The sequence below is a fragment of the Hemiscyllium ocellatum genome, chromosome 6 (genome assembly GCF_020745735.1).
Source record: "Hemiscyllium ocellatum isolate sHemOce1 chromosome 6, sHemOce1.pat.X.cur, whole genome shotgun sequence".
Classification (NCBI taxonomy): Eukaryota; Metazoa; Chordata; class Chondrichthyes; order Orectolobiformes; family Hemiscylliidae; genus Hemiscyllium; species Hemiscyllium ocellatum.
Genome location: NC_083406.1, coordinates 98,756,221 through 98,783,691, shown reverse-complemented (window position 1 = coordinate 98,783,691; position 27,471 = coordinate 98,756,221). Strand labels below are relative to the sequence as shown.

The 27,471-nt window shown below is 41.6% G+C and overlaps 1 protein-coding gene across 1 annotated transcript in view; it reads right to left on the bottom strand.

The window, feature by feature from the left end:
- The window catches only part of LOC132816504 (copper-transporting ATPase 2-like), a 105,914-nt gene that overhangs the window by 48,216 nt on the left and 30,227 nt on the right, over window positions 1–27,471 (bottom strand). Inside the window, exons 3-8 of the mRNA XM_060826178.1 lie at window positions 26,294–26,563; window positions 21,253–21,416; window positions 18,494–18,655; window positions 11,009–11,085; window positions 10,746–10,920; window positions 603–836 (exon numbers count right to left, since the gene is read on the bottom strand). Coding sequence (XP_060682161.1) covers window positions 603–836; window positions 10,746–10,920; window positions 11,009–11,085; window positions 18,494–18,655; window positions 21,253–21,416; window positions 26,294–26,563 — 1,082 coding nt within the window. The remainder of the gene's footprint in view (window positions 1–602; window positions 837–10,745; window positions 10,921–11,008; window positions 11,086–18,493; window positions 18,656–21,252; window positions 21,417–26,293; window positions 26,564–27,471) is intronic.

Genomic DNA, 27,471 nt, shown 5'->3' with positions numbered 1-27,471 from the left:
CACTTCAACCCCAGGGCATCAATGTGGACTTCACCCCCCCCCCCCCCCCCCCCCCCCCCCCCCCCCCCCCCCACCCCAGTTCCAAACTTCCAGCTCAGCACTGTCCACATGACTTGTCCTACCTGCCAATCTTCCTTTCCACCTATTCACTCCACCCTCCTCTCTGATCTATCACCTTCATTCCACCCCCATTCACCCACTGTACTCTTTGCTACCTTCCCCCACCCTCCTCCCAGATCTATCACCTTCATCCCCACCCCCACTCACCTATTGTACTCTATGCTACTTTCTCCCCACCCCCACCCTCCTCTCATTTATCTCTCCACCCTCCAGGAACTCTGCTTGTATTCCTGATGAAGAGCTTTTGCCCGAAACGTCGATTTTCCTGCTCCTCGGATGCTGCCTGAACTGCTGTGCTTTTCCAGCACCACTCTATTCCAGAATCTGGTTTCCGGTATCTGCAGTCATTGTTTTTACCACAATTAAGAACTATAACTGTCCAGGTAATGAGAGGATCTGCCACAAATATTCACAAAAAATTGTGAAAGATAATCAATCAGAAAATAGTTTTACTAGATAAAACAGTGTGTGTACATTATTACCTTTGCTACATGTTCCAGCCATCTCCCCAAGGCAATGAAGACAAACAGCATTGGTGGAGTATCAAAAAAAGTCATTGGGCTTTGTTCCGCCTTTTCAGCAATGGCCACAATCAGTATCAAACAGGAATATAAGTAAGCAATGGTAGTAGCCAGAACGATGAGTACATCCATATTGGCGGTTTTGTGCTTAAGAGATTTGTAGGCTTGAACATAAAAGTACCAACCTCCAAGAAACTTAAAGACACACATTAATTAGCAATCCTATGTCAATTAAACAAAGCAACATTCAATTAATTATGTGCAATAAAGTACAGACAATATCTGTAATCAGTTGTATATAGTATTTTATTCTCATTCACCAATCATCAGACATTCAATTCTCACTGATGTATTAGTATTTTCTGCTGCAAAAATTACATTTTCTGAATGAAAAAAAATCTCTCAAGAACAGATATTTCTTTAGGCAGGAAGATTCCTTTTCTAGATTATTTTTAAAGCACTATGTAATTTGGAAATGAATAACTTCTAAGCGAGTCCAATACACATACAATTTATTTTAGTCAGAAGAAAATGGCAAACATTGTAAATCAACCACTTGACTAGTGACTAAGCAAAGTCCAGTCTCACATTGATTGTTCGAATACTACGTTACTCAAATACTTTACTAACCATGGTGCTTCGCAAACTTATATTTCTCAACCACTGGGAATTGGCACATTTTTAAGCCCACTAAACTACATTTTGCTGTAGATTTTATGAAGAAAATGCCAGATGTGCTTTAGAGAAACTAAATAAAATAAGCTCTTCAGTCCAGAAAATATTACGTATCTGTATTGTTGATGGTGGCATTCATTCTTCTTAGGAGAAGATAATCTCTGTCCAGGTAGTGTGTCAATTCTGGATTGTGTTATGGCTGTAGAGGCCACTTCATGAATGGCAGTCTCTTCTGAAGCTGACACAGGTGAATACTTTGGTCCAAGCTGAAATAATGTTTCTTTCCTGGGGGTAGGGACAGGAGATTTCTTTCCTGCCATAAGGTCACTTTTATCATCTCCTTTTTCACAATATTCCTGACTGCTTGACTCCAGGTATTCCAGTCAGCAGTGAGGCATTTTCATATATTATCTCAGGTCCCAGTCACCTTGGAGTCTGGATAGCGAAAATTCATGGACAGCAGAAATGGGTAACCTATTGTTCTCATGCTGATAGCAAACTTACCACAAAGCACATCATTGGGGAACCGGCCATTACCCATATCGTTCACACGACCCAACCAAGGAGGGATTACTGACCCAAGAGAGCAAACAGAGTAAGCATTATTGCACATTAATGTACTTCCATATTTGGGTCTGTCTTGCCAGACAGGCCCAATTTTGTTCTTAGGCAATGGAAGTGGAAATGGGTCAACCACTTCCTTAGCTTGAGACAAAAAGGGTTACATGTGAAATGTTGACTTCTCCATCTCCTGATGCTGCCTGGCTTGCTGTGTTCTTCTAGCCTCCTACTTATCTACCTTTCTTAGCTTGCTCAGGCGGTCCACACCTTGCTATTGTAAGATAGTACTGAAAACACAAGCCTAATACAAATGTACTATTAGTCACTCTGCAGTTGGTCCACACTAACTTCTCCACTTTGAGACGACGTATTTTGGCAGTCATGGTTCTGATTTCAGTGAAGGTTGCTGGTAATTGTAGATCCATGGTATGTGAAGATACCAATGCACATCAGAATGTTGTCAATGTTGATGGAGGTTGGAGTCTCTACCCCTCGGCTCATAACATAAGTCTTTCTGATGCTGATGGTCAGTTCAAACTCCTTGAAAGTAGTTTCTCCCCTATCTCCAAGCTGTTGTGAGGGAACTTCAGCATGGGTATTAGTTCAAATGAAAAATGTAGGAGGGTATGCCAGGAAAAGCACCAGGCATAGATAAAGGTGAGGTTTCAAGCTGGTGAAGCTACAAAATAGGATTACTTCTACACCAAATAGCACAACAAGTGTTAGAACAAGCTCACAATTCCACGACCAACAGATGAGCTCTAAGCTCTGTGGTCTTGCCACATCCAGTCATGAATGGAGATGGACAATCAAAAAACCCAGTGGAGCAGGAAGCACTACAAATGTCCCTATCCGGAATAATGGGGAAATTGAACATATCAAAACAAAAAAGACTGAAACATTTGCAACAAACTTAGATTAGATTACTTACAGTGTGGAAACAGGCCCTTCGGCCCAACAAGTCCACACCGACTCGCCGAAGCGCAACCCACCCATACCCCTACATTTACCCCTTACCTAACACTACGGGCAATTTAGCATGGCCAATTCACCTGACCCGCACATCTTTGGACTGTGGGAGGAAACCAGAGCACCTGGAGGAAACCCACGCAGACATGGGGAGAACGTGCAAACTCCACACAGTCAGTCGCCTGAGTCGGGAATTGAACCCGGGTCTCGGGCGCTGTGAGGCAGCAGTGCTAACCACTGTGCCACCGTGCCGCCCACTTCTGCCAAAAGTGTTGAGCGGATGATCCATCTCAATTCTCTAGAGGTCCACAACATCACGAATGGCAGTCTTCAGCAAATTTGATTCACTCCATGGGATATCAAGAAACAGTCAGAGGTACAGGATGCTGCAAAGGTCATTTGTACCAAAGTCCTGTGCTCCAGAACTTGTCGCTGTACTAGAACACTTTGGCTAAGAGTACAGCAACCCCGCACTTAAACAATCAAATGGAAAATTGCCCAGGTTTCTCATACACCAGAAGTACAAACTCAGCCAATTACTGCTCCAGTCTATTCTCAATATTCCATGAACTGATGGAAGGTGTCATCAATAGTACTACCAAGCAGCTCTTGCTCAATGACATTTAGTTCAGGTTCTGCAGGGCCACACAATTCCTGATCTCATTAGAGCCTCAGTTCAAACATGGAAAAAAATTCCAGAGATAAAATGAGAATGAGAGTGATGTCAAGATAGTAGGTCATTGAATGAGGTATCAAGGAGCTCTAATGAAGCTGAAGTTAATGGGAATTGTGGGGGGGAGGGGGGTTTGACTTTCTACTAGTTGGAGCCATACCTAGTACAAAGTACAAAGGAAAGGTAGTTAGAGATCATCAACCCAGCTTCAGGATATTGCATCAGAGAGTGGCGGGAGCTGGGCGGAAGTGAAGGCAGAGTGCAAAGCCGGTCGGGAAGGTAAGTGATTGTTATTTGAATGGGTGTGTTCAAGACCCCAGGTCATACAAAGTAGAGCCTCCCTCCCTCCTCCTCTAACCTAAATTAAAAGTCCACACACTTGCCCCAAAAAGAGGGTCCAAGGAAGTTCCTGTGGATTGAAGAATGACGCTTTAGCTCAGGAGTCTTTGACAAGGAGGTTGAGTGAAGTGATTACACCACAGTTGAAGAGGGTGAAGACATGACTGCCAAGCTGGTTCAGTGTGCTACGTGCTTGATGTGGGAAGTCAACGACTCTGGTGTGTCTGGCTCATATAAGTGTGGAAAGTGTGTGCACATTCAGCTACGACAGAGCATATTGCAGCACTGATGAAAGAACTCGGGGACCTTAGGCTCATCCGAGAGAACGAGATCTTTCTGGACAAGACTTTCAGCGAGGTTATTACACCAATCGTACCAGAAGAGTGCAGACGATAAGGAAGGCAGAGAGGAGACAGGTGCAAGAGACCCCGGGGGAAGTACCTGTCAGGAACAAGCTGAATCTTTTGGAAACAGTAGAGACAGATGACACTGCTAGTCCGCGAGGCGGCCAGGTCTGTCAATCAAAAGTTGGCGTGGAGACAGAGCGGAAGAGTCGGATATCGCACAAAGCCGTGGTAATAAGGGACTCCATAGTCAGAGGAACTGACCGGGGTTTTTGTGGCAGCAGACGGGACTTAAGGATGGTGTGTTGCCTTCCTGGTGCCAGGGTTAAAGACATCACAGAGTGCAGGAAATCCTCAAGGACGAAGGTGAAGAGCCAGAGGTGGTGGTACATGTTGGCACAAATGATGTCGGGAAGAAGAGGAGGAACATACTACAGCGGGACTTCGGAGAACTAGGAAGAAGGCTGAAAAGCAGGACGTCCAAGGTGGTTATGTCCAGTTTGCTTCCAGTTCCTCGGGCTGGCGAGGCCAGAAACAGGGAGATAATGGACTTGAACATGTGGCTGGGGAACTAGTGCAGGAAGCAAGGATTTAAATTCTTGGATCACTGGGGTACGTTTTGTGGTAAGCATAAATTATACAAGAGAGACCGTTTGCACCTTAATAGGTTAGGGACCAGCATTCTGGCAGGCAGGTTTGCCACTGCAACACAGCTACATTTAAACTAAGTAGCGGGGGGAGGGGACAAACTGGATGTTTAAGAAGGAAATTGGAGGGAAATTTACAACAAGGGAAGTCAAGAAAGACAACTGTATCAATGAGGCAGAAAACTCAGAAAGAGATCATGCTGTAAGGTTGAGTGAAATAGGAGTTGATGGGAAGGGTGAGGGCAGTAACAAATTAAAAATACTATACATGAATGCACGAAGCATTAGAAATAAGATGGATGAGCTTGAGGCTCTTTTGGAAATTGGCAGATACAATATTATGGAGATAATGGGGACGTGGCTTCAAGTGGACAGGGCCTGGGAAATGAATATTCAAGGTTACACGTGCTATCGTAAGGACAGACTGACGGGCAGAGGAAGTGGGGTGGCCATGTTGGTAAGGGATGAAATTCAGTCACTTGCACGGGGGGGACCTAGAATCAGGGGATGTAGAGTCAGTGTGGATAGAGTTGAGAAATACTAAGTGTAAAAAGACCCTCTTGGGAGTTATCTACAGGCCCCCAAATAGTAGTCTGGATTCGGATGCAAGTTAAATCAGGAGCTGAAATTGGCCTGTCGCAAAGATGTTACTACAGTTGCTATGGGGGATTTCAACATGCAGGTAGACTGGGAGAATCAGGATGGTAATGGACCTCAAGAAAGAGACTTTGTGGAGTGCCTCAGAGATGGATTCTTAGAACAGCTGGTGCTGGAGCTGACCAGGGAGAAGCCAATTCTGGATCTGGTATTGTGCAGTGAACCAGAATTGGTCAGGGACCTCGAAGTGAAGGAGCCATTGGGAAGTAGTGACCATAATACAATAAGCTTCAATCTGCAATTTGAGAGGGAGAGGGTACAATCGGAAGTGACAATATTTCTGTTGAATAAAGGGAACTATGGAGCTATGAGGGAGGAGCTGGCCAAAGTTCAATGGTGCAATACCTTAGCAGGGATGACAGTGGAGGAACAATGGTGGATATTTCTGTGTATAATGCAGAAGTTGCAGGATCAGTTCATTCCAAAAAGGAAGAAAGATCCTAGGAGGAGGCGTGGGTGGTCGTGGCTGACAAGGGAAGTTAAGAAAAATATAAAGTTAAAAGAGAAAAAGTATAACATAGCAAAGATAAGTGTGAAAGATAAGTGAGGACTGGGAAGCGTTTAAAGAACAACAGAGGATTACTAAGAAGGAAATACACAGAGAAAAAATGAGGGATGAAGGCCAATAGTATAAAGGAGGATAGTAAAAGTTTTTTTAGGTATGTGAAAGGCAAAAAAATGGTTAAGACTAAAATTGGGCCCTTGAAGACAGAAACAGGGGAATATATTATGGGGAACAAAGAAATGTCAGAAGAATTGAATTGGTACTTCAGATCTGTGTTCACTGGGGAAGACACAAGCAATCTCCCTGAGGTAACAGTGGCTGAAGGACCTGAACTGAAGGGAATCTATATTTGCCAGGAATTGGTGTTGGAGAGACTGTTAGGTCTGAAGGTTGATAAGTCCCCGGGGCCTGATGGTCTACATCCCAGGGTACTGAAGAAGGTGGCTCGAGAAATCGTGGATGCGTTGGTGATTATTTTCCAGAGTTCGACTGATTCGGGATCAGTTGCTGCGGATTGGAGGGCGGCTAATGTTGTACCACTTTTTAAGAAAGGTGGGAGAGAGAAAACAGGAAATTATAGACCAGTTAGTCTGACCTCAGTGGTGGGAAAGATGCTGAAGTCTATTATAAAAGGATGAAATTACAAGACATCTGGATAGTAGTAACAGGATAGGTCAGAGTCAGCATGGATTAATGAAGGGGAAGTCATGCTTGACTAATCTTCTGGAATTTTTTGAGGATATAACTCTGAAGATGGACGAGGGAGATCCAGTAGATGTAGTCTACCTGGACTTTCAGAAAGCTTTTGATCAAGTCCCACGTTGGAGGTTAGTGAGCAAAATTAGGGTGCATGGTATTGGGGGCAAAGTACTAACTTGGATTGAAAGTTGGTTGGCTGACAGGAAACAAAGAGTAGTGATAAACGGCTCCATTTTGGAATGGCAGGCAGTGACCAGTGGGGTACCGCAAGGATCAGTACTGGGACCTCAGCTTTTTACAATATATGTTAATGATATAGAAGATGGCATTAGTAATAACATTGGCAAATTTGCTGAGGATACTAAGCTGGGTGGCAGGGTGAAATGTGATGAGGATGTTAGGAGATTACAGGGTGACCTGGACAAGTTTGGCGAGTGGTCAGATGCATGGCAGATGCAGATTACTGTGGATAAATGTATGGTTATCCACTTTGGTGGCAAGAACAGGAAGGCAGATTGCTATCTAAATGGAGTCAATTTAGGTAAAGGGGCAGTACAGAGAGATCTGGGTGTTCTTGTGCACCAGTCAATAAAGGTAAGCATGCAGGTACAGCAGGTAGTGAAGAAGGCTAATCGCATGCTGGCCTTCGTAACAAGAGGGATTGAGTATAGAAGCAAAGAAGTTCTTCTGAAGCTGTAAAGGGCCCTGGTGAGACCACACCTGGAGTACTGTGTGCAGTTCTGGTCTCCAAATTTGAGGAAAGACATTCTGGCTATCAAGGGAGTGCAGCGTAGGTTCACGAGGTCAATTCCTGGAATGGCGGGATCTCCTTACACTGAAAGACTGGAGCAACTGGGCTTGTATACCCTTGGGTTTAGAAGACTGAGAGGGGATCTGATTGAGACATAAGATTATTAAAGGATTGGACACTCTGGAGAAAGAAAACATGTTTCCGCTGATGGGTGAGTGTCAAATCAGAGGACACAGCTTAAAAATACAGGGTAGAAACTTCTTCACCCAGAGAGTGGTGGCTGTGTGGAATGCTCTGACCCAGAGGGCAGTGGAGGCCCAGTCTTTGGATTCATTTAAGAAAGAGTTGGATAGAGCTCTCAAGGATTGTGGAATCAAGGGTTATGGTGATAAGGATACTGATTAAGGACGATCAGCCATGATCATATTGAATGGTGGTGCAGGCTCGAAGGGTAGAATGGCCTACTCCTGCACCTATTATCTATCTCTACAGGAGTTCCTCAAGGTAGCGTCTTAAACCCAATCATCTTCAGCTTCTTCATCAATGACCTTTCTTCCAGAAGTTCAAAAGAGGGGACATTGCTCATAACTGCCCAATGTTCAGCACCATTCGTGACTCCTCAGATACTGAAGCTGTGTCCAAATGCACAAAGACCTGGGCAATATGAAGGCCTTGGTTGACAAGTGTCAAGTAAAATTCATGACATCCAAGTGCCAGGCAATGACCATTTTTAACAAGAGAGAACCTGAGCATTGTCGTTTGACCTTACTGGTATCATCACTACCAATATCCCAGAACTTACCATTTACCAAAATCTGAAGTGGACTAGTCAGAGGTCTGCAGCATCACAGATGTCAGCCTTCAGCCATTTCAATTCATTCCTTCATATCAACAATAGGTTGAAGGTACTGCATGTTGCAAAGGCCTTGGGTCTTGACAACATTCCAGCAATAGTGTTCCAAAACATACCACACACCCCTGGCCAAGCTGTTCCAGTAGAGCTACAACACTGCTATTTATGCAACTATGCAGAAAATCGTTCAACTTTTGTCCTGTATTCTAGGAGTATAGCAGATACACAAAGAAAAGTCAGAGGCTAGGAATTCTACAGTGAGTAACTCACCTCCTGACTCCCCAAAGCCTATCCATCAACAATGCACAAGTATGGACTGTGAATGAATATTTCCCACTTGCCTGAATGTGTGCAACTCCAACAGCATTCAAGACAATTGCTACCATGCAGGACAAAAAAGCCCATTTGATTGGCACCACATCCACAAACATGCAGTCTATCCACCAAATCTCAGTAGTAGCAATGGGTAATCTAGAACATACATTGCACTAAGGCTCCTTAGAAAGCACATTCTAAACCCATGACCACCATATCTAAAAGTACAAGGGCACCAAATATTAGAGAACAACACTGGCAAGCTCTCCTCTAAGTCAATCACCCTTTTGACTTGGAAATATATTGGCATTCCTTCAGTGCTTCAAGACAAAATCCTGGAATTATTTTCCAAACAACATTATGGGTGCATCTACATCGAATAACATGTTTCGATTTCAGAAGGTTGTTCACTACCTCCTCCTCAAGGACGATTAGGGACGGCAATAAATGCTGGCCCAGACAGCAATGCCAATACTCCACGAGTGAATTAAAATAAAAAGGATAAGATGCAAATGCACTAAAGGCTGCTCAAAGAAGGTTTACTCCATTGATACTTGAGTCTTATGAGGATAGGATGGATAGGTTGGGCTTGTTTCTTTTGGATGTTCTAAGTGTGAGGGGTGACAACTACAATGTATATGATCCTGAATGGTCCTCACAAAGTATGGAAAGGATGTTTCACCACATATCTGAGCTCAGAACTAGGAGGTACTGTTTTAAAATTACGCCTTTTTAAGACAGATGAGGAGAAATGTTTTCTTTTAATGGATTTGAAATTCTGGAACTCTATGCATCAGAAGCAGGCAAGAGAAGGTCCCCAAGACAGTGAGTTAGCATCACCAGAGAAACAGGCAAAAGGAGCCCTCAATATACAGTCATCCAGCATCTGCAGTCTTCACTTTCTCCTCAGACAAACTAATTATGATTACTTTGAATTATCAATGGTCACCAGCCTACTCCTTGCAATAATAAAAAACAAATGCATTCACTTTGTTTTTTTTTACAACACCAGACATCTGAAAGCTTCTTATAGCCAAACAAGTCCTTTTGTAGTATATTTGCTGCAGGAGTGTAGGAGACACAGCAGCCAATTCATGCAAAGCACTCTCCCAGAATGAGGAAAATAATAATGATCAAGTAATCTAAGTAAGGGATAAATAACTATAAAGTCACCACAAATAATTCCCCTGCTCTTCAAAACTGTATAATGGGATCGCTTACATTCATCCAAGCAGGCAGTTTAACACTTCATCAGAAAAATTAGACTTCTTACGGAAGTAGTCCTATTGTACTGTACAGAGCGCCAGCTTTGATTTCTGTGCTCAAGCCCCAAAGTGGGACTTGACCCCTGTGACTCAGAAGTGGGAGTGCTACTGAATCAAAACTGACATTCTAAACATAACGTTAACTTGGATTCATTTTGACCATGTTTCACCAGCGGAAGAAGTCGGCTCCTTGGTAAGAGCAAGCCTTTAGGGAGCTCACGATTCAGCAGTGAGTGATGCCACCCCAGAGTGGAGCATCTTTGATGTTGGTGCGCAGCGGTATTGACTTTCAATGTCAGGATGGCCTCAATGGTCGGCAGAGAAGGTGGCACCTGCAGTCGGCATTGATCAGCTGCAGCAATGTGATAGGCCCAAGTCAATACTCTTGGTGGATTAACAGGAGCAGTGGTTGCTTTGGCAGCAGTGTGGTATGCCTGGTGTGGAGATTCCTGGAATGGATTGTGCAGGGAAAGCATGGAAAAAAAGGAGAAGATCAAGCACCTGTAGAAAGTGCAATCCCAGCATGGCTAAGCACTTTCCAAGGACTGTCATGTTTGACTTTTGGCTTTATTTCTTTATTTTTCTACTTAATAGTAAGAATTATTGTAATATTTAACTTTTAACTTTGTTCTTTCTTTCTACCTTATTCTTATGATTCAATATCTAGGCACTTGTATGTAAGATGGCACCTTGTTTGGCAACATTATACACTTTTCACTGCACTTCTGTTCTTTCGTACTTAGTACACAAACAATAAAATCTAAATTACAAATTAGTTTTGCAGTAATGCTGCAGCAAATTTAATTGATACTATTTTTGCATTTTAAATAAAGCTTTTGTTGTACACTCACCTGAACAGGTGTACACAAAACAAAGAATGCCAGATTAAGAATTGATAAACCTGGTATAATGTTTTGTTCAGGAGGCATAGAGCCATTGTGCTGGTTATCCATCACTATCATGTATATCATTAGTCCAAAGACAGGAACGCCAAAAAGAAGGCTAAACAAGAAGGACCTCTTCCACCTAACAGAAATATAAGATGTTAAATAATTATTTTTCATAATAAATCAAACGTTTCTATTTCTATTAAGAGAATTGCTGATAAGCTTACTGTTTAATTTCCTCTTTATGATCCAGGTTATGTACAGCTGTATCTCTTTTGACTAAAGAAGCACCAAATCCAAGTTCCTATCATGGAAATAAAATTCAGCAAATGAAAATGTGAAAGACAATCTGAATGGATAAGGTTCACATCACATCCTCAAGAGTTAAACTGATTCCCATTCATGAATAGAACAATTTACCGTATGATGTCTTACTCTGGTAAATATTAGCTTGGCCTTGTGGTACCTCACAAAGAATGAGAATGTTCCATTAGAAAAGGACTTATTTATGGTTTTAGCATGCCACTAATGAGTAAAGAGGTGAGAAAACAGTTAAATTTTAAGTAGGGTACATGAAATAAGTAAGAATTAGTGGAATGAGAAAGTCTGACAGGGATATTTGTGAAAAAAACAAAAATAAAAAAACACACCAAACAAAAGATATTACTAAATATGAGCAAAATCAGACTGCAAAAAAGGTGAAGTGAGATTCTGGAGAGAATAAAATTGGTTATCTGAAATAGATACTTTTAAAAGTATCTGCAAAAATGACAAAGACATTTATTTAAAAATAAGAAAAAGAGAAGGGATCAGACTTGAAATAGCTAATAATGAGATAAAAAAATACATTAATGGATAAAAAGAACATTTCAGACCAGTTAGTTACAAAAAAAATGACAAATCAGTGCAGGGAGGATGGGCTGCAGAGAAAGAAAGCTAGTGGGAAAGAAATAAAACACCCTAAGACACAGGCTTAGAAAGGCATTCAGCTCATCAAATTAGCTCTGCCATTCAATTAAATCCTGGCTAATCTGATAATCCTTTATGATTTGGATGTGAACATAGGAGGTATAGTTAGTAAATTTGCAAATGACACCAAAGATGCAGGTGCAGTGGACAGTGAAGAACATTACCTCAGAGCACATGGGATGGTATGTGAGACTTTGATGTTGTGGCCATTTCAGAGACATGACTAGAGGGGGGACAGGAATGGTTGTTGCAGATTCCAGGATTTAGATGTTTCAGCAAAAACAGGGAAGATGGTAAAAGAGGTGGGGTGTGGCATTGTTAATCAAGGGTAGTCTTACAGCAGCTGAGGTAACATTTGAGGACTCATCCACTGAGGTAGTTTGGGCTGAGGTTAGAAACAGGAAAAGAGAGGAGAGGCACCCTGCTGGGAGTTTGCTATAGGCCTCCGAATTGTTCCAGTGTTGCAGAGGAAGGAGAGCAAAGATGATTCTCGATAGGAGCAAATGTAATAGGATAATTGTTATGGGGAACTTTAACTTCCCCAATATTGACTGGGAACACTATAGTTCAAGTAGTTCAGATGGGTCAGTTTTTGTTCAATGCGAGCAGGAGGGAGTTTTGACACAGTGTACAGATAGGCCAACAAGGGGCTGGATTTGGTACTGGGGAACAAACCTAGCCAGGTGTTTGATTTGGAGGTAAGTGAGCAGTTTGGCGATAGTGACCATAACTTGGTTATGTTTACAATTGCAATGGGCAGGCATAGGTATACACTTCAGGGAAAGAGGTATAACTGGGGGAAAGGCAATTATGATGTGATTGGGCAAGATTTAGGATGCATAGGATAGGGAAGGAAACTGCAGGGCATGGACGCTTTTGAAATATGGAGCTTATTCAAGGAAATGCTACTGTGGGTCCTTGATAAGTATATACCTATCAGGCAGGGAGGTAGTTGTCAAGAGAGGGAGCCATGGTTTACTAAAGATGTTGAAGCTCTTGTCAAGAGGAAGAGGAAAGCTTATGTGAGGATGAGGCGTGTAGGCTCAGTTATAAGAGTTATAAGTTCCTGGTGAGACTACACTTGGAATATTGTGTGCAGTTCTGGTTGCCCTATTATAGGAAAGATACGGAGGCTTTGGAGAGGGTGCAAAGAAGGTTTACCTGCCTGATTGAAGGGCTTATCTGATGAAGAGAGGTTGACTAAGCTTGGATGTTTCTCTCTGGAGAGAAGGAGGAAGAGAGGTGATCTGATCAAGGTATACAAGGTATGAGAGACATGGATAGAGTCAATAGCCAGACATTTCCCCAGGGCAGGATTGACTAGCATGAGGGGTCATAGTTTTAACAATATTAGGAGGACGGTATTGAGGAGACATCAGAGGTAGGTTCTTTAAGCAGAGAGTTGCGAATGCGTGGAATGCATTGCCAGCGTTGGTGATGGAAGCAGTCATTAGGGACATTTAAGCGACTGCTGGACATGCACATGGATAGCAGTGAATTGAGGGGTGCATAGGTTAGGCTAGGTCATTTTAGATTAGGAATAATCCTTGGCACAACATCATGGGCTGAAGGGCTTGTTCTGTGCTGTACTTTTCTATGTTCTATGTTTTAAGTTAGCCCTCTCTTTTGATCGTTTCTGGCTAAGAACAGCCATGAGGGGACATGAGAAGTTGTTGGCAGATAGAAACAAGGAAAACCCCAAGGCCTTCTATAGATATATCAAGAATAAAAGAACAACTAGAATAAGATTAGAGCCAAAGATAGTAGTGGGAGGTTTACAGATTACTTAGTGTGGAAACAGGCCCTTCGGCCCAACAAGTCCACACCGACCCGCCGAAGCGCAACCCACCCATACCCCTACATTTACCCCTTACCTACCACTACAGGAAATTTAGCATGGCCAATTCACCTGACCTGCACATCTTTGGACTGTGGGAGGAAACCGGAGCACCCGGAGGAAACCCACGCAGACACGGGGAGAACGTGCAAACTCCAAAGTTGCGTGTGGAATCTGAGGACATAGGGGAAGCGTTTAATGAATACTTTTTGTCAGTATTCACACTGGAAAAGGGCAATGTTAGTGAGAATATGGAGATACAAGCTACAAGATTAGATGAGATGGAGGTTGACAAAGGAAGAGGTTTTAGCAATTTTGGAAGATCTGAAAATAAATAAGACCAGATGGGGCTGGATCGAATTTTTCCTCGGATTCTCTGGGAAACCAGGAAGGATACTGTAAAAACTTTTGGCTTCGATCTTTACATCGTCATTACTCCTGTTGACAACGTCAGAAGACTGGAGGATGGCAGATGTTGCTCCCTTGTTAAAGATGGGGAGTTGGGCAACCCTGATAATTATAGGCCAGTGAGCCTTATTTCAGTTGTGGGTAAAGTGCTAGAGAAGGTTATAAGAGAAAGGATTTGTAAACATCTGGAAAGGAATAATTTGATTACGAATAGTGAACACCGTTTTGAGAAGGTTAGGTCATGCCTCACTAACCTTATTGAGTTCTTTGAGAAAGTGACAAAACAGGCAGATAAAGGTAAAGCAGTCGATGTGGTGTATGTGGACTTCAGTAAGGTATTTGATAAGGTGCTACACAGTAGGCTATTGTACAAGATAAGGAGTTTCAGGAGTGAAAGTGATTTAGCGGTTTGGATCAGAAATTGGCTAGCTGAAAGAAGACAGAGGGTGGTCGTTGACGGGAAACGTTCATCCTGGAGCTCAGGTACCAGTGGTGTGCCGCAAGGATCTGTTTTGGGACCACTTCCGTTTGTCATTTTTACAATATGGAGGTGGGCATAACAGGATGGGTTAGCAAATGACACTAAGTTGTGGATAGTGCCGAAGGATGTTGCGGGTTATGGAGGGTCATAGATAAGATGCAGAGCTGGGCTGAGAAGTGGCAAATAGAGTTTAATGCGGAAAAGTGTGAGGTAGTTCACTTCGGAAGAAGTAATAGGATTGCAGAACACTGAGCTAATGATAAGATTGTTGGCAGTGTAGATGAACAGAGAGATCTGGTGTCCAGACATGTAAATCCCTGAAGTTGATACCCAGGTTGATAGGATTGTTAAGAAGGCATATGGTGTGTTGGCGTTTATTGGTAGGGGGTTTGATTTTGGTGTCACAAGGTCATGCTTCGGCTGTACAAGACACTGGTGAGGCCACACCTGGAGTATTGCGTGCAGTTCTGGTCACCACATTATACGAAGGATGTGGAAGCTTTAGAATGGGCTCAGAAGAGATTTACTAGGATGTTGCCTGGTATGGAAGGCAGCTCTTATGAGGAAAGAAGGAGGGAACTGAGACTGTTTTCATTGGAGAGAGGGTTGAGAGATGACTTAATTGAGACATAAGATAATCAGAGGGTTAGACAATTAGAGCCTTTTCCCGCAGATGTTGAAAGCTTTAAATTGAGGGGTGATAGATTTAGGACAACATTACGGGTAGTTTCTTTAATCAGAGAGTAGTAGAGGTGTGGAATAGCCTGCCTGCAACAGTAATAGACTCGATGTTAAGGGCATTTAAACGGACATTGGACATACAAATGGATAATAATGGAACGGTGTAGGTTAGAAGAGCATCAAATTAATTTTGCAGCTCAGCACAACATTAAGGGCCAAAGGGCTTGTACTGCTCTGTAAAGTTTTTTGTTCTACATGGGATCTTGATCAGATGGGCTAACGGGTCAGAAATGACAAATGGAGTTTAGTCTAGATAAATGCAAGGTGCTGCATTTTGGAAAAGCAAAGAGCAGGACTTATACACTTAATGGTAAGGTCCTAGGGAGTGTTGCTGAACAAAGCTACCTCGGAGAGCAGGTTCATAGTTCCTTGAAAGTCGAGTCGCAGGTAGTTAGGATAGTGAAGAAGGCGTTTGTTATGCTTTCCTTTATTGGTCAGAGCATTTGGTACAGGAGTTGGGAGGTCATGATGGGCTGTACAGGACACTGGTTTAGGGAACTTTAGGAATATTGCATGCAATTCTAATCTCTTTCCTATTGAAAGGATGTTGTGAAATTTGAAAGGATTCAGAAAAGATTTACAAGGATATTGCCAGAGTTGGAGGATTTCAGCTATAGGAGAGGCTGAATAGGCTTGGGCTATTTTCCCTGGAGTGTCAGAGGTTGAGAAGTGACCTTATAGAGATTTATAAATTCATGAGGGGCATGGATAGGATAAATAGACAAAGTTTTTTCCCTGGGGTGGGGGGAGTCTAGAACGAGAGGGGGTTTAGGTTGCGGGGGGGGGGGGGGGGGGGAGGTGTGTGGAAGAAATATCAAAGAGACCTAAGGGACAACATTTTCGTACAGAGGGTGGTGCATGTATGGAATGAGCTGCCAGAGGGTGTGGTGGAGGCTGGTACAATTACAGGATTTAAAAGGCATCTGGGTGGGTATATGAATAGGAAGGGTTTAGAGGAATACGGGCCAAGTGCTGGCAAATAGGACTTTATTAGATTGGGATATCTGGTTGGCATGGACAAGTTGGACCGAAGGGACTGTTTCTGTGCTGTACATCTCTATGTCTTTATGGCTATAAGTCACTTTCACACTTTTCCCTCATATCTTTATTTTGTAAGGGAATCAAAGTTATGAGGTGCAAGAATGGGAGGACGAGTTAAAAACTAAAATACAGGGAGATCTTGTGATATCTGGCTGAGTAATCATTTATGTTAATACGTCTTTGTTCGTCCCAGGCTAGAGACAGAGTCATAAAGACAGGCAGCATGGAAACACACCGTTCAGTCTAATCAGTCCATGATGGACATAATTCCAAACTAAACTACTCCCATTGCCTGCTCCTGGCCCATATCACTCCAAACCTTTTCTATTCACGTACTCATCGAAATGACTTATAAACGTTAGAATTGTGTCCACGGCCATCACTTCCTCAGGAAGTTCATTCCACACACAAAACATAAGTAAAAAATTTGGACATTATGTCTTTTTTAAGTCTTTCTCCTTTCACCTTAAAAATATGCCCCCTTGTCTTGAAATCCTTCATTCTTGGGAAAAGACACCTACCATTAACCTTATCTATATCCTTCATGATTTTATAAACCTCTACAAAAAGGTCACTTCCCAACCTCCTACACTATAGTGAACAAAGTCCCAGCCTATTTAGCCTTTCTTTATAACTCAAACCTTCTATACTGACAATCTGTTCTGAACACGCTCCTTTCTATAACTGGGCAACCAAAACTGGACTCCAGACAACACCTCAACAATATCCTATACAACCTCAACATGACTTCCCAACTCATAAACTCAAAAGGACTGAACAATGAAGTCAAGCATGCTAAACAACCTGTCTACATGTGACACAAACTTTAAAGAATTATGTATCTGAACCCCAAGGTCCCTCTGTTCTACAACATTATCCAAGGCCCTACCATTAATTGTATAAATCCTGCCCCATTTGTTGTACCAAAATGCACTATCCCCCATTTATCTAGATTGAACTCAGTCTGCCATTTATCTGCCCATTGACCCATTTGATCAAGATCCCTTTGTAATCGTAGAAAACCTTCTTCCCTGTCTGCTATGCCATCAATTTTGGTGTTATCCACAAACTTACAAACCATCCCTTCTATATTCTCATCCAAATCATTTGTACAAATGATAAACAAAAGAGTACAAGTAATGAATGCAAGCTACTAAATTGCCATTCCAAATGATAAAAAAAAGTTCGCATATGGATAATCGTGTGCGGAAAAGTTGCATCTTCTGCAGTTAGTGAAAAGACCTGTATTTATAAAATATTACACTGAACCTGTTTTTCTAATCAATCCATTCAGAGATGTTATCATACACCTCTGAAGCAAGAGGGACTTGAAACCCATTCTCTTGTTCCAGAGGTAGGGACAGTGTCACTGCACCACAAAAGGGCCCACAGACTTGGGTAATATACACTGCCCTTCACTAACTCAGGACACCTATCCTTTCCAGCAAATGCTGTACTTCTGAAGTGTAGTCACTACTGTAGGAAATGGAACAGTCAATTTGCACAGAGAGCATGCATAAATAGCTATGGAATAGTGGCTAGATAGTAACTTCTGTTTTAGTGATGCTGGCTGAAGGATAGATATCAGTCAGGTGAGCGAGAAGAATTCTATTGTACCTCAGGATCATACAATTGTTATAGCAGACAAGGAACCTGTCTAAGATTGAATTCTGAACATGGTATCTTTTACAGTTTTCCCCTGTAGTTTCAGCCCAGTTTCACCTTGTGTACATTGTGGAAAGTGCAAGTGTGTACCCAAAATGCCAAAATTAAGCTGGGGGGGAAAAGTAAAGTAATGCTAAGTGGGACTTCGCCATTACTGTGAAAAGAAAGGAGGGAATGAGAACAGATAATGATTGTTACAATGATTGATTACTTGCAGCTCAGTGCATTCCCAAGAATTTTTTTACTTTATACTTTACAAACAAAAATAATGAACCTTATAGATTCAGAAAGGCAAACAACAAACATTATTAAGGGTAATCACGATTACTTTCAGTCATCCAAGAATGAATGTATTGTGCATCATTCTTCTGTCATTTAATCTGTCCTATCTCGCATCTAGGTCATTCTACCCATCCTCATCTCCCCTGCAACTACACTTTGTTAAATGCCATTATATTTTCTGACCTGATTCAGTTTTAAAACTAGATGCTGCCTGAATTATGGAGTATTTTCAGAATTTTCCATTTTTATTTCAGATTTCCAGTATGGAAGTTTAGTTTTTTAACATACCTCAATCATTCTGATGACATCACGTGGGCCCAGTAATTCTGGATCCAATTTAAGGTGTGCTTTGCTGGTAGCAAGGGCCACTGACACATACAAAATGCCATTAATTCTCATTAATTTTGATTCAATATTGTGAACGCAAGAGGCACAAGTCATTCCTGTAATCTAAAAAAATTGAATTATGTTGCAAAAAAGGAACATCTTCGTATGAGAAAGACAATACTAACTCTATTAACCAAAAAAAATCTATTGTGGCCTCATTAAGACAGACAGCACATGCATTATTTATTTTCATTATTTAGAGTTAATATAGATCAACAAATGTCATTTATATTACTACTTACAGATGAAATTTTACTCGTGTACAGAGTGAGCTCTCTTGCATCTCACTCAAGAGATCTGCTGAAGCAAACAATAAGTCACTTCAAATAATCCATTGAAACTAATTACAAAGAAGGTGCAACAATATAAATACATGAGTTTTTTCTTAAGCATTTGTTTCATACTATGGTTACTATTCTCAACTGTTAAACATCATGAATATTTCAGTAATAATCCAACTGACTCCCTTTAATAGTACAAGACAATAAAATCCCATGACTAATCACAATGACGAGCAACTGCAACACTGGTTTTAAAACCAAAAAGCAAGTTGGCATCTAGCCCAGTGTTTCATCCCATAAAATTTACATATCAGTTTCTGAGAATTCATGCCTGCCGGGACAAAGCTTCAGGTACTGATATTATCAAGCATGGGAAAATTGCACGAATGTTCCTATCTCTGCAGGGGGAAAGGAACAGTATCCCAAAATACATAGATTAGATTAAATTAGATTAGATTCCTTAGTGTGGAAACAGGCCCTTGACCCAACAAGTCCACACCGACCCTCCGAAGAGTAACCTACCCAAACCCATTTCCCTCTGACTAATGCACCTAACACTACGGGCAATTTAACATGGCCAATTCACCTGACCTGCACATCTTTGAACTGTGGGAGGAAACCAGAGCACCCGGAGGAAACCCATGCAGTCACGGGAGACTGTCTGTGTGGAGTTTGCACAGTTTCCTGAAGCTAGAATCAAACGTGGGACCCTAGTGCTGTAAGGCAGCAGTGTTAATCACTGAGCCACCGTGCCACCCCAAATGTGATGCTAAGAATATGATCCCGTAGATGGATAAGGGTGAATAGCAGCAATCGACTACAATCAATGCAGAATCCCTTTGCTAAACATCAGGACAGAAATATTTGCCCGTGTTGCAATTATCGGGCTGTGGATCCTGGCTGAATACTTCTCCTTCAAGTCCAAGTGTGGTTTCAGAATTGGAAGATCAACAATTAATATTATTTCCTCAGTCTGGCAGCTTCAGGATAAATGATCTGAACAGAGTTGACCAACATGTATTGCCTTCATCGATCACAGCAAGGCATTTAATCATGTGAACAAAGGTAGTCTATCGATGGTGCTGCAGAAAATTGACTGTCCACCAAAAATGCTCAATGTGATCTCCTCTTTCCACAATGACATAATGAACAATACCAACAACAATCAGATAATATTCTAATACTTTTGAGTCCCATACTAGGGCTATGTTCAGGTGCCAGTGCACTTTGGTATATTCTTTTTGCTGCTGCCATCAGACTTTCTGCTGAGTGTATCTACTTAAATTCTAGAATTTAGGGAAAACAGTTCAATGTTGCTTTACTGAGGTCCAAGACAAAGATATGTCAAATTGTCATCAGACAGTTGCTATACCGGAGATGCCAAATTAATATTCTGTAATAAGAAACATCTCCAGCTGCAAACGGACAGATTAGCACATGCCTATAAAGAGTTTAGTTTGACCATCAGCACTCGGAAGGCCGATGTCAAGTTCGGGATTTGCCATACCACCAGCTATCAGCACTTACAATTTGACGCTTTTGCTTTTTGAGAACTATGCATATCTGGGTTCCACAATCTGTCACTTCACGCTTAAATCAACAAAAAATGTTACAAAATTTAGAGCTATTCAGTCCAAGCTAAGTAGGAAAGTGTGGAACAACAGGGTCCTGACTGAAAAGACCAAAATGTGATTGAGTGAAATCTGCATCCTCAGCATTCTCCTCCATAACAATGAAACTTGAACAAAATATGCTAAGCAGGAAAAAAGGCTGAGCAGACACCACCTTCATTCCCTCAGAAATTATGTACAAAGTAACCAATTCAGAGGTTCCATAGCATTTTAGTTCAGTTATCATATGCTCACTGTTAAGCCACTGATGTATGCATTTGCTTGGCTGTATTCATTACATGGATGATGACTATTTACTTATAGTACTTCAGCAAGGTGAATGGACTACTGGTTCACAAGTTTCTGAGTGACAGTACATCCATTAGAAGGACACCTGCAAGCAAAATATGAAGATGGGGTACATTGACATTGACAAGTGGCAGGGAGTCACTTGCGTCACTACATTCTGGAGACTGACAGGAAGGGGATTAAAAGAAGCAAGCAGAAACGAAAAGCTGATGGATGAAAGGAAGGGCTCAGTGAAAACAGAGGCCTACAAATTCTGCATGTTTGCAATCCGCGTTATTCTTCTTAGAAAATATGGCAGGCACTATCATGCCATTGTGAGACTCCTGAGTCACATTAAATACTTCACCACCACAGTACAAACTATCATCTTAAAAGATGGCAGGCTGACAGCATTGCTCAAACTAGTTTAAAATAATTACTGAACTCAGCAACATTATTACGAAACACAAAAAACACTTACAAGAAGTTCTAACTTGCCAGCTGAAGTAACATTGTCTTCTAGAACAGTAGCTCCAAAACCTAAATCTTTGATCAAGTCTGCGATGTCAGTGGGCTGGATGATATTTGGATTATACTTGACTTCAGCTTTTCCTGCCATTAATGCTACCAGGACTGAATATATACCTAAAAGATACAATTTACATGGGAAACATTACTGTGAATTTTGTATTAATGCAGTTCAAGAATAAAACAAGCTAAAATAAAGTCTGCCAAATTATTTATTATCAAACTTACACAAGACATATGTACCAAGTGTGGAATTTCCGAATTGAAAGATCCACAATTAACATTATTTCCACAGTCTGGCAGCTTCAGGATAAATGATCAGAATAAAACAGTCCCTCTTCCAAACTCCACCCGCTCCACCCCCCAAACTCACTCAGTAACCATTCTTTTCAAATCTCTTTAGCCCACACAAACCAGCCAGCCCCTCTTGTCTTTTGGTTGACTTACTAATGTCTGTCTGTGAAGCAGAGAGTCACTACTCTACAGTTTTTTTCACATTCACAAGATCAGTATTTACGAGATATGGACAATAAATATTTATTGCCCAAACCTAGTTGCCCTTGAGAAAGTGGCTGTGTGTTGTGTCCTTGAACTGCTGCAGTCCACCTGCTATGTATTGACCTACAATGTCATCACAGAATATTCCAGAATTTTGACCCAGCAACAGTGAAAGAATGGCGATATATTTCCAAGCCTGGATGGTGAGTTGCCTGGAGGGGAATTTGCAAGTGGTGCTGTTCCCATGTATCCGCTGCCCTTTTCCTTCTAGATGGAAGTGGTTATCTGTTTGGAAGGTGCTGTCTCAGGATCTTGGGTGAATTTCTACAGTGCTCCTTATGAATGGTATACACTATCACTACTGAGCATCGATGGAGGGGGGAATGGACGTTTGTGAATGTTGTGTCAATCAAGCAGGTTGCTTTGCCATGGATGATATCAAGCTTCTCGAGTGTTGTTGGAGCTGCACCTATCCAGGCAAGTGGGGAATACTCCAGCATACTCCTGACTTGTGCCTTGTAGATATGGACAGGCTTTGGGGAGTCAAGAAATGAGTTACTCATCACAGTATTCATAACATCTGACCTGCTCTTGTGGCCATTGTCTCAACTGGACTACAGTCATAGAGTCATAAATAATTACAGCATGGAAACAGACCCTTCGGTCCAACTCACCCATGCCAATCAGATATCCCAACCTACTCTAGTTCCTACGTGAAATTCTGATCAACAGAATGTTGATGAGGGATTCAGTGATTTAAAGAGTTTAAGAAAAAGTTGAAGGCATCTGTTTCGTTGGTGAAGAGCTAAAACTTAATAAACTAGGAACCAAATTTCTGTTTAAGAGGGTCAATTCATAACAGCAGAGTCAGATTATGCATTCTGAAGAGGAGTCACTGGACCCAAAATGTTAAATCTGATTTCTCTCCACAGACACTGCCAGACTTGCTGAGATTTTCCAACAATTTGATTCAATCTAAAATTGTTTAAAGTATCATATCTCCATGACATTGGACTCCTTTGGCTATAAATTCTGTGATCATGATCTTATTCTCCATAACCACCTGATGAAGGAGTGGCGCTCCGAAAGCTAGTGCTTCCAATTAAACCTGTTGGACTATAACCTCTTGTTGTGTGATTTATGACTTTGTCCACCCCAGTTTAACACCGGCACCTCCAAGTCATTTTTTTATGATTTCAAGCACTGACATTTTTTATGTGTAACTGCAGAGCAGCCTAAGGCAGGCTGCTAACTGGCATGGATTAGAAACAAAGAAACTCTATTGCTAATATCTGGGAGCAAATGATATCCATAAGACTTAACAGCACTACAGTACTCATCTTTTAGCTCAGCTACACAACCTCCTGGCTTGTCTTTCATTCCAGGCAGTCTCTGCCAGCATCAAGTTGGTGTACAAACATCCTAAGTTCACATCACAAATGCTGCTGAAAGTCTTTTCTGAAGTAAAATAGCACCTTGGGCTCACGTTCCATCCTGTGACATTTGGTGGAAATGTCCTGTCAGAGCTTCCAGGCATGTCAGCTTCCACTCCATAATACACACGGCTTCTGGAGAAGCTGGAGCTCAGGACCCCAAATGTGACCTCTGGGGCACCATTAGGCTCATGTCCAGTTTGCAAGCCCCTATTCTATTTAATGATTTAAATCTAACATTTTCTACTTTAATCCTGATTTATCTCCGCAAGATTTCTTCTGTCGTGGTTGACTTTTTACTGCTCTTCTTGCTTTGCTCTTGGGCATAATAAATTTCCTACAGGGATTAAACAAATGGAATACAGCAAATTTTCACTCTAAATCCCATGAAGATTTTGCTAGCAATTGTCAGCATGGTGATTGACAAGCACTGTTCCTTCACCACTGATGGAAAAATCCGGATAGTGGGTCAAAGAGTAGAACAATCCCTGTTCCAGTTCTACTTGGGCCCCATCACGTATCACTTTCTCTGATATTTCAATGACATTATCGGCAGCACCATTAATGCTTCCTGATCAGCACTGGAAAAATTAAATCAGTCTTTCAGTTTCCATCCTTTTCTCACCTTCACTTGATCTATCTCAGACTCTTTCCTTCCTTGACATCCGTTTCCAAATCTCAGAATAGACAATCCACCAATATCCATTACAAACTCAATGACTCTCACAGTTACCTTGCCTAACATTTTCTCACATCCCTCTTCCTGCAAGGACTCCATTCTATTCTCCCAGTTTCTCCATGTCAGCTGTTCCAATGACCCAACTCTTCCACAAGGGTTCCTTCAACATGCCTTCGTTTTCTCTTAACTAATGAATTTCCCCACCACAGTTGACAATTCCCCAATTATGTCTGATCTATTTCCTGCAATTTGGCCCTCACCACTCCTCCCATCTCCCAGAACAACAACAGAATTCCTCTTGTCCATGCCTTCCACCCCACAAATTTCCAGATTCGATGAATGATCCTCTGATATTTATATGACCTCAGCAGGATGCCACAGCTAAACATATCTTCTCTTCCCCCTCTGTCAGCATTCTGTAGGGACCTTTTATTCCATTACACCCACGTCCACTTCTCCATCACTTCCAACATGCCACATGGCAACTTCCCATTGTTGGGGAGAATCTGCTATCGAGGTACCTACATTGGGGCTAGGGAGGGGAGCACCATTATTAAAGCAGACACTGTCGGATACCAGCTAAAACACAGCCATGTAAAGTAAACCCAGCCACTGCAGGACTGCCTGCCTGGGGCCACATTCCTGGGGGATTAGAACATGTCCGTCAGTTTCAGATCATCCTATTACACTCTCATTGTTAATAAAGGAAACCGGTAACTATCGGATAGTGTAAATCGCACCGATACTACACTTGATTGATAAAGTACTTGCTAATGCCTCCGCTGACGTCAAACTCATTCGGGTCCTATGTTAAATGATAATATCTGTATATTCAACTATGGAGAACTATTGTGAACGCCCAGACAGCCAGACGCATGGCAATGAGGAATCCCTTCCAACAATAAACTTTTAATTTACAAGATCGGAAACTGCCGAACCCAGGATGTCTACCCATTGTTCGGCACAGCAGGAGTGGGACAGGTATCTTGGGGCAGCCAATAGAGACACTAATCCCTTCACAGACAGGTGAACCGACCAATGAAAGAGCCGAACAAGGGGAACCTGACCGGGAACTCGAGGAAGCGCGAAGTATAACTGCACCAGATCCGAAGGGAGAGGGAGAACGCCTTCTCCAACGAATTTGCATGCTTTTGAATTCGTTGTACAGTGTACCAGTTTTGATTCTGTAATAAACGGTGTTTTTGCTCCAAACTCTAGCCGGTTTGATCTCTCCTTCCAACGAACACGTAGAGACGAGACCATTCGGTTTCCGTCTCAACACCATGCAATCACTAACAATCTAACACTTGCACCTTTATCTCTTCCTACCCCACCATCCAAGACGCCAAACATAACTTCCAGGTGAAACACTGATTTACATGTACTTCTTCCAACTACATGTACTTCTTCCAACTAAGTCCATTTATTTTGCCATTCACAATGTAGTCTCCTCTACATTAGCGAGGTCAAACACAGATTATGTTGATATCTTTGTGGACCTCCACTTTGTCAACAAGAATGACCCTGACCTTTCAATCATATATCATTTCAACACACCACCTTGCTGCCATACCAATGTCTCTGTTCTACGCCTGCAGTTTTCCAACAAAATCCAAAGCAAACTCGAGGCACCAGCAAATCACAGCCTTCAGGAATCAACAATTTAAGATCATGAACAATATCCTCCATTTTCATTACCCTAGATTTACTTCCCTTAAGACTACTGGTGAACCAGGTGAGTGTTTCAGACAATCAACAGTGGTAATATAGTGCTTTTGAACAGCTATTACTTCTGGATTTATTAACTGAGTTAAAATCTGCCACATTGGGACTTGAATTTTGAAAATTAATCTAAGATTTGACAATACCAATCCAGTGACACTACCACTATATCATCACTATACCCTAAATTGCTTTGATGTAAATGCAGCAGCAGCTAATTTGCCCAAAATCTAGCAAACATCAATAAAACATAGGACCAGATAGCCAGTTTGGTGATGTTGCTCGAGAGAGAATTTTTAAATCAAATTGCTTGGAGAACATTGTTGCTCTTCTCAGAATAAGATCAAAAGACATTGTGTGCAGACCTAAATCTGCAAACATCCTCTATTTAATATGTCATTCAAAAGATGCCACACCTGACAATGAAACACTCCTTCCTAGTTATTACCCAAGATTACTGAGTTGCATGCTGATACAGAACTTGAGTACTGATTCAAAGTGACAGTGCAACCAATGATGCCAAGCACACCCCATACAGAGTATAAAGTACAATATGTAACATACACTGAGTTCTTTTTTTCAGTCTAGCATTTCCCCTCAGCGGCTCAAGTTATGATAGCTATTTCAAACTGATTGGTATGAATCATTAAAATATTACTCACCTTCTTTTCTTTGAAGGTTATTTTCAATATTGGCAACACAAGAAGCACATGTCATACCAGTCACTTGTATGAAACACTTTCCTGTTGCTGATGATGCTTCATTGTTTCGGTCTTTTGGGTTGGGTTTGGGAGGTAGAAACTCAACAACGTGATCAGTGGCAGGGAATACTTTTTTCTTCCTTACAGGATGTGCATCTTCTATGGTATGCGTGGAATTCCTTGAGGATGCATTTGAAATGACTGAAATGGAATCACTCATGCTACCAACATCTATAAATAGGGGGAAAATAAATGCTCCAAGTCAAATATTGTTTTCTTTTCTCTCCCTTGAAAGCATTTTACAAGAAACAATTCATACAAACTTTCAGGAACATGAAAATGCCATTGCAATTTAGTAAATAATCTTAAATAGAATTTTACCCTTGCCTTTGAGGCAGAGACACTACGGTCTAGAAATAAGTGTGTAGTCACATTTTTATTCCATTTCTGCCAATCTCTGTTCATAAGGACACAACTTTGGTAGAGGAACTGATGTCTCGTGCTCAAGCCTCATCCATAAATACTAATCAGGATCCAAATACAATATGACTCCAGGAGTATTTTAACTGATATCTAGTGATAAACCAATGATGGTTTCCAGACGTTAAATTAGGTTTTCCTCGGTAGAAGAGATGAGGAGATCATCCAGAAAACTCGAAATAACGTTTCTGTATAGGGCCAAGCAACAAAAACACTTCTCATGAAGAAAATTCTGAACACTCTTCTGAATTTCTCCTTTCCCTCCCAGGAGATGCTTTCAAAAATTTTTGAACAAAAAGATAGTGGATAGCTTGCCTTTACCAGATCAACAGTGCATTTGAACATTTCTAGGAGGGAGTTATTATTCTACAACACTTGTTAACAAAAACAATTTTACTGCCAATGAACTTTTTTCATGGCAGAGGCAGACAGATTCTTAACTAACATGAGAGTCAATGGTTTTGGAGTAGGTGGGAATATGGAGTTGAGGTCACAACCAGATCAGTTAAGATCTTATTGAATGGGACAAAAGGTCAGACCTGACAAATCTGTTTGAGTTCTTTGAGGAGGTAATGAGCAAACTACACAAAGGAGAGCCAACAGATGTGATCTATTTGGATTTCCAGAAGGCGTTTGATGAAGTGCCACACAGGAGGCTG